Source organism: Lactuca virosa, chromosome 4, assembly GCF_052849685.1.
Source record: "Lactuca virosa cultivar CGN04683 chromosome 4, Lactuca_virosa_CGN04683_v6, whole genome shotgun sequence".
Lineage (NCBI taxonomy): Eukaryota > Viridiplantae > Streptophyta > Magnoliopsida > Asterales > Asteraceae > Lactuca > Lactuca virosa.
In genome coordinates this window covers 377,920,761-377,938,567 of record NC_136429.1, presented here as the reverse complement: position 1 = coordinate 377,938,567, position 17,807 = coordinate 377,920,761, and the positions used below count along the sequence as shown (strand labels likewise).

Below are 17,807 nucleotides of genomic sequence, written 5' to 3'. Positions count from 1 at the left end.
AGTCCAATGACCAAAACCACAAGAATTTTCATGTTTTGTACCAACCATGCAACTTGAAAACATTTTGGACCTTATCCACAATTTTTGGATAACCACGGGGACCAAAAACACAGTTTTGTCTACAACAAACAATATGTAACTTCTTCGTTAAGATATCAACGAGCCAACGGATCTTTATGTTAAGTTTGGAACATCCCCTAAAACAGCACAACTCACTTTCATGATTCTGTTGAAATAATTCAGTAAGTATAATGGGTATAATTGGAAAGTTTACTTATTTAGTTTTAAGTTTTTATTCCGTACAATATTTTGAGTTTGATTAGGATTCTAAGTACATTAGTATAAATAAGATAGTGAACCTTTTTATTCTATTCATTCACTTCTCGTTTAATCAGAAGTAAAACTTAGTGAGCAAGTTTCGTTTAACCTCTTCTGTCCCCCGTTCTTCCTCTTTTTTCCACTGTTTCAGTTTTTGTTCTTCTGTTACTCGGATTTCTTGTGCTCAAAGGCATAATCAGAACCTGAAAGTTTACACAATCATCATCGTTTACTTTTTCTGAACAATTAACCCATCAATAACACTTCACCAGAAAAGATGGAAAATTTCATGTGGGTTGTTTTCTCACCGAGGCTGTCAACTTTCCATCTACAACCTGCTCATCCTTACGCCTTCTTTCCACACCACGAAGAAACCCTAGTCATAGCAAGCCGCATTCCACCGGAAGAAATGGAAAAAATTATTGGGGTTGCTTTCATGCCGACGCCGACTAATTTCCATCTACATCCTGCTTACGCATATCCTCATCTTCTACTTCAACAACAACAACGAGAAAACATGTTATACAGAGAAAAAACGCCGACGAAATCCACCTGGACATTCCCTGTTAATGTTCTGAAGTTAAACACCGATGGGAGTTCGAAAGGGAATCCGGGTCCTTCAAGCTTCGGGGGCTTAGGGGTGTTTGGGAAAACTTTTTAAGGCTAAAAGTCCTTTTTGAAAAAGGACTTTTTGTTTAGTAACTTTTTCCAAAATAAAATCTTTAAAAAGTGTTTGTATTTGCTTTTGGCATAAAAGTTAACTTTTCAGGTTAAAAGTCTCAAAAGTCACAAAAAGATAGGATTTGTGATTTTTGAAACACTCTCTTTTCCTTCAATACAAAAAGTCATTTTTAAAAGATCTTTTTCAATAGCCAAACATCTTTTTGATGTTTTTCAACTTTTTGGAAAAATTAAAAGCCAAAAATGTTTTAAAAGCAATGCCAAACACCCTCTTAATCAGAGATTGCAGAGGAAGGTGGGTGTGTGGATACATGGGTAAAATGAAAGGCAGACCATACACAAGTTTAGAGGCTGAAATTTGGAGTATTTATAAGGGATTGTGTTTAGTGAAAGAGAAGAACTTGTCAAAGTTGTTGATTGAGACTGATTGTGAAGCTGTGTTGATGCTTAGGGTGGGAGAATTGGATGATCCCCTGAAATTTGTTGTTGAAGATATGGGAAGGATTATGCTTGAGCAAAAATGTACTTTGATTCATACAAGAAGAGATGGAAACCACTCTGCAGATTTATTGGCGAAATTGGGAGGAAATCAGTCCGAGGAATACAATGTTTTGGAGAAACCACCAGCCATTTTGATACCTTATTTGTTACGAGATAATGAAGCTGCCTATGAGTTTGAAAGGAATCGCTGATTTTTAAGTTTAATGACATTTTTTATGAGTTTAGTTAGAATATTTGTGATGGAAGATGATTTTGTAAGTCGTTGTATATAATGCATAATCTTTTGATTTCAAGATGAGTCAACTTTTTATTGTGTACTGTTGTGCAACTCTAGTCACCATTTTGCATAAACCCTTCATTCAATGAAGTTATTGAACTATAAATCTCGAACAATAAAGATCGTATATTCTTAATTCTACAGAAAATAGAAATAAAGGACCCACTAAGGCTGGAGGGTGTGGTGCCACCGAAACTGCACTCCCTCCCCCGCTACATCAGCGCCATGTCATTTTTTACCAATTCATTTATGCCCCCAACGGTCACACCCACCAACAACCAATCACAAACCACGGTCTTCAAAGACCGCACTGCGGTCTTGGCCGCACCTAACCGCATCCGGGGGCGGTGTTCCCTGGCCACGTGTCACCATCGCGGTTCCAAACCGCATCCCACTCCGTGAAGCCTAAGACCAAGTCCAACCGCACAGTAAAATAGTGGAATAGTGTCAATTTTTTCTCCAATCGTCCGGCATAGTAGACGCTATTATTGTGGGATAAATTTTGGCCGCCATATTTGGTGGTGCTTCTCTCCAACACCAAATCACTTTTAAATTAATTTTTTAATAATTTATTCAATAAAGGATTTCAAAACTAAAATAATTCTCATATATAATCTTTAGCTATCACAATTTCTTCACAAATACAAAGGCTTTTTAATTATAGTATTATATTATATTTATAACTTTTAGCATATTAATGTAATGTATTTTTCTAACAATGTAATGTTCTCACCTAAATTTGATTTCATCAATCAAATAAATAATTTTTAATCACATAAATAATTTTTTTAATCATTTAATTAATTAATTACTAATATTATTAATGTTAATTTAGATTTTATAACAAGTAAGTTAAATAGAATTATATAATAATAAAGAAAATGTTGATTTATTATAATATTATTAGAATATGTTTTTAGTGTAAACTTTTAGTGTGTGATTGGAATGAAACTTTATTTTTATGTTAAAAGATCACCATTTTAGTGCATTTTAGTGTTTTGTGATTGGAATGAACCAACTTCCCCAATATATTGTGGGTTAATTACAAAAAAATATCAAAAACTATTGAATCCACTTAACAAATTGACAATAATTTTGACTAATAAAAAAATAGTCGGGGAAATTGCGAATTGCAAAACGAATGATTAAAAAAAAAATTAGTGGTTATATTTGGATTTTGATCATCTATGAATATTTTCAATGAAACGATGAGAGAGATTGAATATTTAGAATTCATTTCAAAATTAGTTTTTTACCATTGAAAACAATGCATTTTGTTGTCTGAATCATTTCTTTTAATAAATGTTATACTTTTAATTATAATATAACTAGGTTATAACCCGTGGACACCACAGATTAGAAATGTAAAAATAATTTTAATTAAATTATAATGTAATTATTGATCAATAATAAAAAATAATTATAAATATAGATGTTTTAACAACGCAAATATTATTGATTTGTCTTGATATATGAATCCTTAATAAACATAATAAAAATATAATAATACTAATTTTAGTTTAACTTTTTAAATTTTAGTAGTAAGTTATGAAACTTAATTAAAAAATTAGTATATAATAACATGTGTTGGTAATATAGCAGTAGTAACATAGATGGTGTTAAGTCGTATTTTTATTTTTGGACTCCCAACAACTTATTTTATAATTTAAATCAACTGATTTAGTAGCTAAAATTTCTTCTTAGGAATTGATAGATCCTCTTCTCCGGCTACATCTCCATCCTAATTTGGTAATTGTGGAACCAACTATAATAGTTGAAAAGAGATGCAACAATAGTTAAAAAGGTTCAGTAAAAAAGCAAATAATCATTTCATGAAACAGTTAATATACAAACTTAGAAACTAAATATTTGGTAAATAACAAAATGTTACCTCTATAGTCCATAATATTTAAAGTGGCAAAAAAATCATGGTTTTGAAAATGTAAAAAAACAATTAGAACTTAGGTGGATACTATTCAAACTCATAACCATCATCTACACCTTGAAAGGAAGGCCTACACACTCACACACAGTAAAATAACAAAATCTATTCTTTTTTACAAAACATGTCATGTTTAAAAATAAAAACGAAAATGAAAATAATTAAAAAATATGTATATATATATTTACAGTAGTGGTTTATTTATTTATTTTATTTTTTGGATTTTGGGTGTAGGGTTAGAATGGTCATTTTGGATTGAAATGATTTTAAGTTGTTCCCGACTCTCATGATTACAGTACATTAAGAAAAGATATTAAATTGTTCCTAATTCCCCTGTATTTCCTACATTGCATTACATTAGTCGTAAAAAAACAATTAGAACTTAGGTGGATACTATTCAAACTCATAACCATCATCTACACCTTGAAAGGAAGGCCTACACACTCACACACAGTAAAATAACAAAATCTATTCTTTTTTACAAAACATGTCATGTTTAAAAATAAAAACGAAAATGAAAATAATTAAAAAATATGTATATATATATTTACAGTAGTGGTTTATTTATTTATTTTATTTTTTGGATTTTGGGTGTAGGGTTAGAATGGTCATTTTGGATTGAAATGATTTTAAGTTGTTCCCGACTCTCATGATTACAGTACATTAAGAAAAGATATTAAATTGTTCCTAATTCCCCTGTATTTCCTACATTGCATTACATTAGTCGTCAAAATATAATATTTACCCAACTTAAAACATAAATATCATATTTACCCTTCTTAATCCTTTAAATATCATATTTGCCCAAATATATGTTTTTGGTATTTTTTATAATATTTTATAATTAGTTTTTCTGTTTTGGAATTATTAAAATTAAAAGAATAAGTAAATGGACGAGTTTGCCCTTACCTTCTAAAGTGCAGGAACTAAATTAACCTTATGCCCTTACCTGCTGCGATGAACTCTTCTTAACCTCAAATTTTTTTATAGCCTTTTCGGCATCTTTCTTGTTCCAATCAGCTGGTATTTCTTTGTTTATTAAACATTCTTTGTGAACTAAAGCTTCTTTTATTAGGGGAAGGATATCTTGTAGATGATGTTGGACAATTTCATGAGGGATGAATCCTTCGCCTGGTAATGTAGGTGTGTCTTGGGTTTGATAAGATTTTGCCATCTATAATCACTATACCAACATCGATCTTGTTGACTGATCCTTCAAATCCCATTGTTATCATTCTTTTCATCTCTAAAAAAACATCGTTCAATTCACAATTATGTTTGAACTAAGAACATATAATCAAAATAGAAAAAAATTTCTAATGTAATTTAAATGTATTGATATTTGTGTTGCTCTTTGAGGAAATGTGTCAAACTGTTAGTGATAATAAAACTCAACATCACTTCATATATGATGCCAGCCAAGGTTCTTCATAAACCTAGAAGTAAATAAATTATTAACTTAGCATTTGGGCATAACAATTTAGTTCCTGTAGTTGAGAGGCTAAGGGCAATATGGTCAATTAAAATTTTCTTTTTAATTTTAATGATTTCAAAACAGAAAAACTGATTATAAATATTAAAAGATACTAAAAAAATATATTTAGGCAGATATGATATTTTAAATGATTAAGAAGGGTATATATGATATTTAGATTATAAACTGGACAAATACGATATTTTAACGTTTAACAAGGACGTATACGAAATTCTCCCTTGTCATCTAAAGCAGCTTAATTAGGACCTTTTTAATGTCACTGAATGTATACATATGCTGTAAATGCTTGTTTTGTAGGTTCTAAAAATAATTTGTTAATAAATTTTTTAAACTTGTAATTTTTTTATATATTGTGAGATTTACATGTTCCAACATCATTTTAATACTAAATATTGAACAAAACATAGAATTGCAAGTTTTTTTTTTGACATTTTTCAATGAAAACAACACAAAAGGTACCTTTCTCACTTGAATTTCTATATCTCTTGTCAAATTTTAACCCATAAATGTATAGAAAACATTATATTTGAGAGATAATCATCATCACATAGGGGAAAAATGGTCCAAATAAAGGACAAGATGACATTTGGCAAAAAAAATCTTAATTTATTAAGATACAATATAGCTCACCTGCGATGCCCCGTTCTGCCCCTGTATAAGCTACTACTAATAACAAATTCGACATCCCCTTCATCCACTCTATACTCTGCAATCTCCATAGACACCACTACCCTTCATCAGAATTTGAAGTATAAGTACAAAATACTCCTTAAGTCAAAATTAATCATCTTGAACTTCATGTTGCAGTTTCAATGCTACATTTTTCTTGAATATAAACATGAGTACTTTATCTGATCTTAGCAATTTATGGAACAAACAATTATCTGATTTCTTGAATATTCCATTGGCTTCAATGAATAGTATAATTCCATGTCTGTCAGAAGACTTCCATAGCCAAAGAATATAAAAAATGTAGTATAAAGAACAAATCAGAACTATTAGGGCTAAAATACACAAAATCAAAACATAATAATTAATAAAAATGGTAGAACCTTAAAACCTGTTCTGCTCTTTGCAATTTCGGTCATAAAAACACTATAATAAATAAAATGGTCTCACTTTATCAGCAAGTAAAAATGCTTAACCATTCAACCAATGTTTTGAGAATAAAGATACCAACATAAAAAGGCACAAAAACTACATACCAATTGCGAGATAATGAAGCAAAAACCAGCGTCCAGGGTTTTCTAGTTTTCGGAGTGAAGCAAGAAGATACGGTGTGCGAGACAGAGAAGCTTCCATAGATAAGAGACATACGAAAATCTTAGGAAGATTTCATGAAAATAGTGGGTATATTTTTAGGGTTTTCAAACTTTGAATCAACAATCAAGTGAAGAAGTTGACTCATATACGCTTATCTCTAGTAATTTGGCGTGATTTTAGTGATTAAGTTCATCTTGATTGCTAATTTTATGGGATTGATAGGAAATACAAAATAAGAAGCCGATTCTAAAGATATGTTTGAGCGGGAAAACACAAAAGCGAAGTTACACGTGGCAAAGAGAATGCTTAAAAGATGACACGTGTCCGTTTAAAAGACTCTTTTATTAAGAATAGATATTTTTGATATTTTTATGTATGTAAGAATTTATCATCTTTTGCATTTTCAAAAAAAAAATTATTCAATTTAATTGTAAAAGTGTGAAATATTTCATTTTAAATAAATAAGGTTTGTGTAAAAATGACAAATTTAGATGAGGAAGTTTTATGATATATTTCATATAGGTTAGGATATATTAGTTAATTATAAAAGAAAAGTTTTTCAAAATGGTCAATGATTTGAAAGGTTTTGAGTTAATATGTTTTTGTTTGATATAGATAGTGGAAAGCTCATGACAAAACAAAAAGGTTATGTTTGAGATGCATGACCATGAATACTCTAATCTACAATATCCACTTGAACTCTCTCGACCACATTCTTGCTTGAACACAAACGGCTTTAAACCAAATAAGTTTTTGTTACTTAATTTTCTTTATATACATAATTATAGGTTTTGCTTATTTCCCGTTATTTTGTAACCTTTTCACATCTAGTAATCTCCATGCTAAAAATATTTTTATTTTATTCAAGTCCTCCATGTTACCTATATCACCTATTGTGCAAGTAAGAGTAAAGCTGGTTACAAAAAATGACAACAAAATAATAGTTCATTGATATATCCATCACTACAAGAATTCCAAACTGGAACAATTCCATAAAGAACAATTTCATCACGGTTATCACTTTCATAGCTTTTTCTAGATCCTTCCCCAATGCTTAAAAGAACAGCTGCTAAGGGGCTGTTTGTCAGAATCTGAATTTTTAAGATTTGAATTTTTAAGATGTTTGAATTTCTAAGAGGGTCTGAATTTTTAAGATCTGAATTTTAACATGTTGTTTGGTTGGATCTGAATTGTTGTGCTGAATTGTAAAAACGACCATTTTACCCTTATATATAATTTTTTGTTAAATTCAAAAGTAAACACAAATCCAAATCAAACCATGCCTATCAGTTTCATCTCGTTATTTAATTCTATCAAGTAACTTCCAAAAGTTTAAAAAATTCATGATTTGATAGTAATATAAGTAACAAAAAAAAGAAAAAAGATCAAACTCAGCTCCAAAGTATGATCTTGGAATCCAATGTTGACCCCTTGACCATGGGTTTACCAATTTGATTGTCAATATCCATTTGCTCCAAGATTGTTGATTTCAATATGCAATTAATATGACCTGTAAACTACCACAAATACCTATTAAAAGACTTTGATGTTATAACACAAGTTCTATTCCCCAACCTTATTCATCCACCTGCCATCAAATTGAAGCAAAGAAAGTGTGGATTTTGGTTGATTGCCTCTACTAAACCACCATATACAAAAATTGCCATCATTAATTCCATCCATCATCTCCATCACATAAATCCTTGTTGATCCGTCTCTTTGATTAAAAACATAGTACAAGGGCAAGAAGGAGAAGAAGAGTATCCATGTTCTTGTCCTATTTTTTACCCGCAATTCCGATTAGAGTAGATGGGGGCTAGAGGGCGGCTATTTCAAGAAGAAAATCGAAAAAAGAACACCAATTTATGAAAATGATTACCAAGAACAGAAGGCGGAGACGATGGTGTGCAGGAGTCGATTTTCTCCCCTGCTCAATCGACGGTGGCCGGCTGTGGGCGGTGGGAACTGGTGCTTCTGAGACGTCGGAGATGCAGGAAGAAGAGAGGGAGGGGTGTAGACTGGTGTTCGTTGGATGCAAAAAGAGAACCGGGGAAGGAACTGGGTTAGGGCAAAAAGGGAAGGCATCTTTTTTTTCTTTTTCAGATGTGACGAGAAGTCTGACCGAATAAGTGATATTTTTCAGATTAAGATGCTAAAATAATATGTAAACAAACACTCTTAATCATAAAGATTCAGACTTGCCTCTTATTAAGTGGCAATAAGAGGTTAACAAACAGGACCTTAAGATAAGTATCAACAGGGCACCAATTTATTGAATGGATTGCTTCTATCTGCAGTCAATTATTATAATTTCTCTGTTATTTACAAACATTGAAAACATGTGTGTTTATTATTATTATTATTATAAAATACTAAATTTATGTTGTATTTACAATTTAGAAACACGCAACTGGGATATGAAAAGCTTGATGACATTATTGGACACACAGAGCTATTAAGACCTCCAAATATCTTTTTAGTCAAAACTCAACATCTTGATCTTAGCTATATGCTTTCTGTATGTCTCTTTACAGTTTCAAAACTGCATTTTTGTTTTGTTTTGTTTGAATTTCTTTTAGTAATCTTTAAATTTTCATTTTCAGAATGTTGGCTTCCCAAAATGGAGCAACACCACCATCAGAAAGCAGGAGGCTCATAGTAACGACCCTGTTCTTGATGACATTTTGCTTTCTGATGTTGAGGTAATTCAGTAATTCTTTCTTTAGAACAATTCCTGTTTTCAAGATTTTTTTTATTCTTTTTCTGTGTACAGATATCAAATGCAATTGAAAATGAAAAAGTTGTAAATAAAACCTTCAAGATATATAATGTGGATGGTGCTGTTTGTGGGCGTCTAGCAGGTGCCTTTGCAAAAAAAAATATGGAGATATTAATCATTTTGTTTTTATCTAAAGGTTTTAAGTGAACACCAAAACATCTTAATATACAAATGCATTGAAAGCCCGTTTACAATCATCAAAATTATGACACAATTACTCTAATTATTTACTTTCTTTGTGGTTTTACAGGTTAGAATCCCACCTGTTGCGTTAAAAAATAATCACATGAAGGTATTGTGCATTGGACAAAGGTTGTGTTCCCCTTTATCTTTGTAATTTTAATTATTAATTTTTTCATTTAAAATATATACATTATTAGAATACACATTCCATTTTTATCAATTTACATACTTGACTCTTTTCTATAGGGATTAAACCATCATGCATTTTTACGGATTATAGGCCAAAATGAAAAGAAAAAACATGAAATACTTTTACCATTTTAGGAATTTAGCCACTAAACTAAAATTTTATGTCAATTTATCTACCATTTAAGTCAAAACACCATCTTATTTATTTATTTATTTATTTATTATTATTATTATTATTATTATTATTATTTTTGCATAATGCAACATATAGCATTGTACTTTCTTGTACTTTTTTAATGGGATGAGTGCTCTAAATAGGGTTCTACTTTCATTTATAGTGTATTATAGCATCTTAGTTTTTTTTTCATTACAATATTGTAATAGGAAGAAATGAAACTATAAATACTTAAGGTTCTAGACACTATTATTTTTATTACTAAGTTTGTAGTGTGGCTTACGGTTGCCTTTTGTTGATACATATTTGGTTTATTGTCATTACATATTGTGGATTTTCTACTTGGCACGTAGTATGATGACATAGATTATTAGTTGGCTTATTTTTGGCTTTTAAAGATTCAATTTTGCTACTTAAATTTAGTTGTTTTTCAAATATAACTTTTATGAATTTCCACCCACATCATCTACTTTCTTCCAGGTCAATTTTTTACTAGAGAAATTAAAACAAACATCTTTATCAAAGTCTACTATAGTGCTGAAGAACATTGTGGTTCTTATTTGTATTTGGATGTTTTAATATGTCAAGTTTAATTCACTAGAGTTAAATGATATTTGTAGTAATTTTTTTTATTTTAATATATATTTATCACAATAAAAAAAATATAACGTTTATTGGATAAAGTTAAATGATATTTTTAGTAATTTTTTTTAATATCTATTTGTCACAATAAAAAAGATAACATTTATTGTATAAACTATGAATCGGTATCAATGACATCTTTGTAAATGACCTTTCTTTTTCTCAAATTGAATTATTTAATTTTAAGGTTGAGTCGTGATCATGTTTTCTTTTGAATCTTTCAAATTTAGATGAAAAAAAAAACTTAATCAGGTTTAAATGATACCAAAATAACAAAGTTGATGGTGAATAAATTTTTTACCATGCTTGAAAATTTGTTATAAAATAATTACCCGTTTAATAAAAGTGATTTGCAATCTTAATAATTAACAGATTGGTTAGATGTGTTGAGATCAATAAACAATCTAAGCTAGCTTTTGAGAAGACAATTGGGTCTAGGGGTGTTCGTGGATGGTTAACTGAACTGAACTTCCCGAAACGATCGGTTCGATAATTTCTTAAACCTAAACCGAAAAACTCGGTTAATCAGTTTTCGGTTAACCTATTTTTCTGTTTTTGGTTATTTGGTTAACCTATTAATCGTTTATGAATTAGTAAATGCTTTTTGAAAATAAAAAAATTGAATGGCTAATATTCAAAACAAGGATAATAATTCGCTATGATCTTTAAGAAAAAATTAAAACGATGAATATAAGTTGTAAGTTATTTGCAAAATTTTCCTTGTGTGTGTGTGTGTTTTAAACTGCTCAGAAGCAAGCATGCAAGTCATCAATTAAGAAGGTACATTTTCCCATCATACCTTTTAACGGTAACTTTGTATTGTGTAGTCAATTGATGCAACTCAGCAAGAGGAGCTGATGGTTGAAGGGGGAAAATAAGCATTTGAAGTGTTTTTTCTCATGGGTAAGTTTCAAAGAAGTTTTTTTTATATAGATTACGGTTTATGAAAGTTTTTGTATGGATAATGGTTTATAAAGTATTTCAATGTGTTTAATCTTTATAATCATTGAATGTCATTTAAAAAAAAAAAAAAACTCACTAAGATGGTCTTCTTTGATTTGTAGTTGGCATACACATCTAATAATTTGAAAATGACAATTTTGATGATCTTGTGAATTGTGATTTATGATACATGGATACCCGGAGTAATTATGAATATTCTAAAAGATTTTAAAGGTAGAAAAAGCAAAAAATGGGATCAGCGCCCTTAATTTTTAATTTTGTATTATTGCAAATACGGGGAATAAAACAAATTCAACTTCAAACTTTCTAAAAATAAAAATTTATTCCTCTATTAGAAATTCAACCCTAATGGCCCCTGAAAAACTATCTGTAAGCTTTTTTGTTGTGTATCTTTATTTTGCCTGGTTGTTGTAAAAAATGACCATTTTGACCATTTTCACATTTTTCTCAAACTTGAATATTTAACCATTTTGACATTTTTACCATTTCAACATTCTTACATTTGGACCATTTTCACATTTTTACATTTGGACCTTTTTGGCATTTTAAAAATAGGCCTACAAAATAACCATTTTGATTATTTTACAAATTTACATTTTGAATTATAGTGACATTTTGGCCACCGTCATGTTGACCTCTTGAATCTTGATTGAATATGCTCCATAAGAAACACCTCGATGCAACCTTAAGTAGTCGATTGTGTTAAGATTTATGGAGTCTTGAACAAATTGACAAGTTCCTAAGAATTCAAGGGCCATAAATGTAACTTGACAAATATTAAACAATTCAATTGTTTAATATTGAATGGACGTACATGTCGGCAAATCAATTGTTTATTATTTGGACGCATCTTTTGCATGGTCAAACAATGGACGGCAAGAAATATTAAATTATTAAATGATGGCTCTTTTTTCTCAATTGCGGCAATTTTGTCAATATGGACGGCAAATTTGTGTGAATCAAGAAAAGTTTACGGCACATCTCCTATATATATATATATATATATATATATATATATATATATATATATATATATATATATATATATATATATATATATATATATATATATATATATGTGTGTGTGTGTGTGTGTGTTGTGTAGCAGAGAATGTGTGCATCAAATATAACTTGTAGAGTTATAAATTGTAATCTTATTAAGTTAATAAGAAAATCTAGTTGCAGCCCGTGGACGTAGGATTTACACCGAATCCGAACCACGTAAAATCCTTGTGTTCTTTATTGCTTTATTTTTCGTGAGTTTGCGAGTGTGTGACAGTGTGTTTCCGCTGCGTGTACCCGGTCCGATTCCTAACAACTGGTATCAGAGACTGGTTAGCGAGGTTTGGAGGGTACGATCGTTTTTTTTATCACGCACGAGTGTACCTGATTTGTATCTTGTTTGTCGTAATGGCTGAAGACAAGATTATAATCGAAAGGTTCAATGGTTCTGATTTTAGCTGGTGGAAAATGCAATTAGAAGCATTGCTATGTCAGAAAGACTTGGACATGGTACTCGGAGACAAACCAGAGAAAATGGAAAAAGCTTTTGAAGATGCGTGGAACTCAAAGGACAAGAAAGCCAAGGCGGTTATTACATTGTCATTGACGAAGAGCGTTGCTTTCAACATCATGAATGAAACCACGGCGCGTGGTATGATGGAGGCTCTGTCAAATATGTATGAGAAACCATCGGCGGCTAACAAGGTGTTCTTGATGAAGGAGTTGTTCACTACAAGGATGAATGAGGAAGGCTCAGTTACGGTTCACATTAATAATCTAAATTCGATTCTGTCCAGATTATCATCTGTGGGAATTAAATTTGATAATGAGACTCAAGCTTCGCTGCTACTAGCTTCTCTACCTGATAGCTGGTCCGGAACAGTTACTGCTGTTACGAGTTCCGTGGGGACCAGTGGTATGACTTTTGAAGGGGTTAGAGATTTGGTTCTAGGCGAGGATATCAGACGCAAGAATCAAGGTGGATCTTCCTCTTCTGATTTATTAAATGTCGGAAGAGGTAGAGGGAATAGCAGGAGCAGTGGGAGTCGGGGAAAAGTTCTTCTAGAACTTTGAAGAATGTGAAATGCTGGAACTGTCAAGAAGTGGGACATGTTAAGAGTCAATGTCCAAAGAAAGAATTGAACATTGCTGGTGCTGAGAGTGTGTCTGAGGATGATGCATTGATACTCAGTATGGAAAGTTCTATAGACTCTTGGGTCATGGATTCAGGGGCTTCGTTTCACGCCATGGACAACGGGGAAACGATGGTGAATCTAAAAGAAGGAGATTTTGGGAAGGTACGGTTGGCAAATGACGAGATGCTTCAGGTAACGGGCATGGGAGATATTGATCTGGTTACTTCATTGGGAACTACATGGAACCTGAAAAATATCAAGGTGATTCTGGAGCTGAAAAAGAAATTGATTTCTGTTGGTCAGCTGGATAAACAAGGACTAGAAGTAAGGTTTGGTGGTGGTAAATGGATGGTGGTCAATGGTAATTCGGTGATTGCTCATGGTATGAAGTGTGGGTCATTGTATATGGTTGAGGTACCTGCTGAGGGAAGTATGACCGTCCCTGTTAAGCAAGACAAAATCTGGTTCGCTAAATCTAGTGCTAAGAGACTTCATTTTGCAAACATGAAGTCTGAAGCCAAAGGGATGTTAGCTGAACGAGTTCGAAAGTCTAAACCATTCAGGGGATTCTGTGACAGTGGGTGCACGGGACGTGTTTCGGGTACAGTTACAAAGAGCCGTTGGGTTTTGAAGACTAAGACTGAAAAATTCTCTCCTGTTGAATGTTTGCAAAGTTGGGAGAGTGTTAGTGGTCCTCGGTGTATCTCTGGATCTGGTGGAGTGTCCAAACCGGTTGAGACAGAGGATGAGTCGGTGGTGGGATTAGCCACGGCTGAGTTGGAGCTAGTGGGAGCTTCAACTGGCCCTTCTAGTAATTGATGATGAGGGGCGGCTGCAACTAGAGAAATCAGACTAAGTTTTAGCTTGTTCATTGGAACTGGAAGCCTAAAAGGACTTGGTTGTTTTTTAAGATTACTGGAATAATTGAGAGTTGAATGGCGGAGAAAAGCTAAAGTTGTTCAAGCCTCCAAGTGGGAGATTGTTAAGATTTATGGAGTCTTGAACAAATTGACAAGTTCCTAAGAATTCAAGGGCCATAAATGTAACTTGACAAATATTAAACAATTCAATTGTTTAATATTGAATGGAGTACATGTCGGCAAATCAATTGTTTATTATTTGGACGCATCTTTTGCATGGTCAAACAATGGACGGCAAGAAATATTAAATTATTAAATGATGACTCCTTTTTCTCAATTGCGGCAATTTTGTCAATATGGACGGCAAATTTGTGTGAATCAAGAAAAGTTTACGGCACATCTCCTATATATATATATATATATATATATATATATATATGTGTGTGTGTGTGTGTGTGTGTGTGTGTGTGTGTGTGTGTGTTGTGTAGCAGAGAATGTGTGCATCAAATATAACTTGTAGAGTTATAAATTGTAATCTTATTAAGTTAATAAGAAAATCTAGTTGCAGCCCGTGGACGTAGGATTTACACCGAATCCGAACCACGTAAAATCCTTGTGTTCTTTATTGCTTTATTTTTCGTGAGTTTGCGAGTGTGTGACAGTGTGTTTCCGCTGCGTGTATCCGGTCCGATTCCTAACAGATTGAAGCTTCATAGCTTCATAGTTTTAAATGAGTAGCATATTGATCATATAAAACTTTTCATAGATAAAATTTAACTATTCTAGCATTAGGGGTAAAATGGTCCAAAGAGAGGGTTGGTTTTACACATCTGTGGGTTGTGACCAAAAGGGTGTCATTGAGTAGATTGTGAAGCGTTTATAGAAATAAACTCGAATTGGGTAGAAGGTGGCAAGAATGCATGTTGTCAATTTTTTTGTGGTGTTTTATTTTCTTGCTTATGAATATTGTAATTCTTTTTAACTGTTTTGAAATAGAATATATTTTGTCTATTAATTTCAATAATAAAAAATAATAATGTCAAATCTATAACAAAGTAAAATCAATATTTTTTTTATTACACTGGTCAACCGTCCACCGGACGGGTATAACACTAGTTTTAAGAACGGTTACGAGGAGGTGTCTAGGTTGACCTTTTTTTGTTCAATTTCTTTTTGAATTTCATAAGTCGATGTATAAAAATGCAATTATAAAAATTATTATTTACCCAAAAGGGATCATATCAAAGAAAAATAAATTAAAAAAAAAAGAAATCATTGTTATCTAAGATTCAACAAAGAACAAACAATGGAAGAGGCGAGTAACAATATTCAACTCTATTATTTCCACATATTACAAAGTTAATGAATAATTAATTTATAAGTATGCTATATTACAGTGAAGCAAATAAGCAGATTAGATTATAGTGAAGCAATTAAGCAAATCAGATAACAACAAAAACAATATGATATAAATTAGAAATCAATAGCCAAGTATTTAGTATATAATGAGACAAAATTAACTAAAATTCAGGACTTATGTACAAGCATAGCCTTTAACTTACTTTTGACATCAATGATTAATCAATAGAAAACCCAGTACAAAAATAAATAAGAAACTATGCTAATTGCGCACTAAATAAATGAAAATAAAATAGGTTAAATGCTTATTTATGCAACCATGTTTCATTTTCTTTACCAATTTATGCATCTAACATTTCATATTTTTACCAATTTATGCATCAATGTTTTATCTTTTTACCAATTTATGTAACGATAAAAATGAAGGGAATATGATAAAATATGAGAAAGTATTCTAGATAAATATTTATCAACACGAATTATACACCCAGGTTTCGATGGTTAAAACAACATGAAATGTAGTTGCAACTTTTATCTAAAAGCCCACTTTGTTGCATAAATTAGGGGGAAAATTAAAGGGAAAATACCGGTAATAGTCAAAAAATTGGGGGTATTTTCAAAAAATAGACACAAAAAATTGGATTTCCGGATATAGACATGGATTCCGCGGAGGTAGCTCCGCGGAATCTACTGTAGCTCCGCAGAATGGCAAAATCGTAAATAAATGAGTGTATTAAAAAAAAACATCAAGATCCATTCCGCGGAGCTACCTCCGAGGAATGGATCTTCAGTTTTTTTTTTTTTTTTTTTTTCACATCGATTCTTCGAGGTTTATATTCATTCACCAACTAATTATTTTCAAGCAAAGATTATCATACTATCATAATCTTTTTTCTTGAAAATAATTAGTTGTGGAATTTATATAAACCCCGAAGAAACGATGTGAAAAAAAATATTTTCTAAAGATACATTCCGCGGAGCTACAGTAGATTCCGCGGAGCTACCTCCGCGGAATGCATGTCTATACCTGGAAATGTCCATTTTCATGTCTAAATTTTGAAATTACCCCCATTTTTTTACTATTGCCGGTATTTTCCCAAAATTAAATCATTCTTGATAAGCTTTCAACCCTTCACAAAAACCTCAAAAAACTATATATTTATATGCATATTTCAATAAAGCCAATCCCATGTAGTGCCTAAATACAAAATACTTATAGAAAGTTGTAGAATGTCCTCGTAAAGCACACACTTTAGAGCTAAAATTCCAATTCCGAATTGCAGTTACTTGATTAATCACTAGTTTAGTAGTTTTGAATGACAGAGTAGAAGAAATAAACAATTGGGATTCAACAAATTACAGTGCACACAAATTATTTCAACTCCTGCTTATATATACATACATATATAGTATATACACCAACAGACAGAGAGATAACATATTGCAATAGTAGCAGCAGATAAGAAGGATACCTTGATATGAAAGAATGGGAGAATAGGGATGATAATCCTTTTCCAAAAAGAGGAATAGCAATTATAGCACTGGGTAGTACAATACTCTAATAAGAAACAAGTTAAAGTACTACTAACAATTATCAAGGCATGAAGGCCACCTCCTCGGTAAATGTTTACAACTCACTTATGCCAATTTTAAACAATAACTGGATGCCTGAAGCTTGGGTGGTTCGAATCCAGCCAATTCAATTTTATTATGCTCTTTCTTTTTTCATACCTTTAAAAACCCAAACAGTATCGACTCTTGTTCTTCGTTTGAACGACAAAAGAAAAGGGGGTTCTTAGCAAAAACGCATTTAGAAACAAGAAAAAAAGCGTAAAAGTGTACACAGGTAGCGAAGGAGAAGAAAAGGTGGGTCGATGTTTACCTGCATTTGGAAAAGGAGCGAGCGATGGCGGAAGAGTGGAGTCGCTACTGTGGTACTTGAGTAGAGCGTGGGTTATTGGGCGCGGACAGGGGTGCAAACGAGCTCGAGCCTGACGTTTAAGTTATATGAAGCTCGAGCTCGAGCTCGGCTCGATTCGAGC

General features: G+C 31.9%; 1 protein-coding gene and 1 long non-coding RNA gene across 3 annotated transcripts; one reads left to right on the top strand and one right to left on the bottom strand.

Annotated features, from left to right (window-relative positions):
- Positions 1 to 7,808: 7,808 nt before the first annotated feature.
- LOC145108784 (uncharacterized) lies at positions 7,809 to 8,465 on the bottom strand. The gene is made up of 2 exons (XR_013708548.1): positions 8,357 to 8,465; positions 7,809 to 8,254 (listed from the first exon to the last, which is right to left on the bottom strand). It is a non-coding gene; the product is annotated as an uncharacterized LOC145108784 (long non-coding RNA).
- On the top strand, positions 8,249 to 11,451 carry LOC145108783 (ferredoxin-dependent glutamate synthase, chloroplastic-like). Of its 2 annotated transcripts, none has more exons than XM_079045874.1 (4): positions 8,249 to 8,995; positions 9,081 to 9,179; positions 9,507 to 9,548; positions 11,273 to 11,451. In XM_079045874.1, exons 1-4 carry the CDS (start codon positions 8,858 to 8,860, stop codon positions 11,321 to 11,323), a joined length of 330 nt encoding a protein of 109 aa, XP_078902000.1. In that variant the 5' UTR covers positions 8,249 to 8,857; the 3' UTR covers positions 11,324 to 11,451. The 2 variants fall into 2 exon arrangements, with proteins under 2 accessions (XP_078902000.1, XP_078901998.1); XM_079045872.1 differs by having other exon boundaries at positions 9,507 to 9,568.
- The last annotated feature ends 6,356 nt before the right edge of the window (positions 11,452 to 17,807 follow it).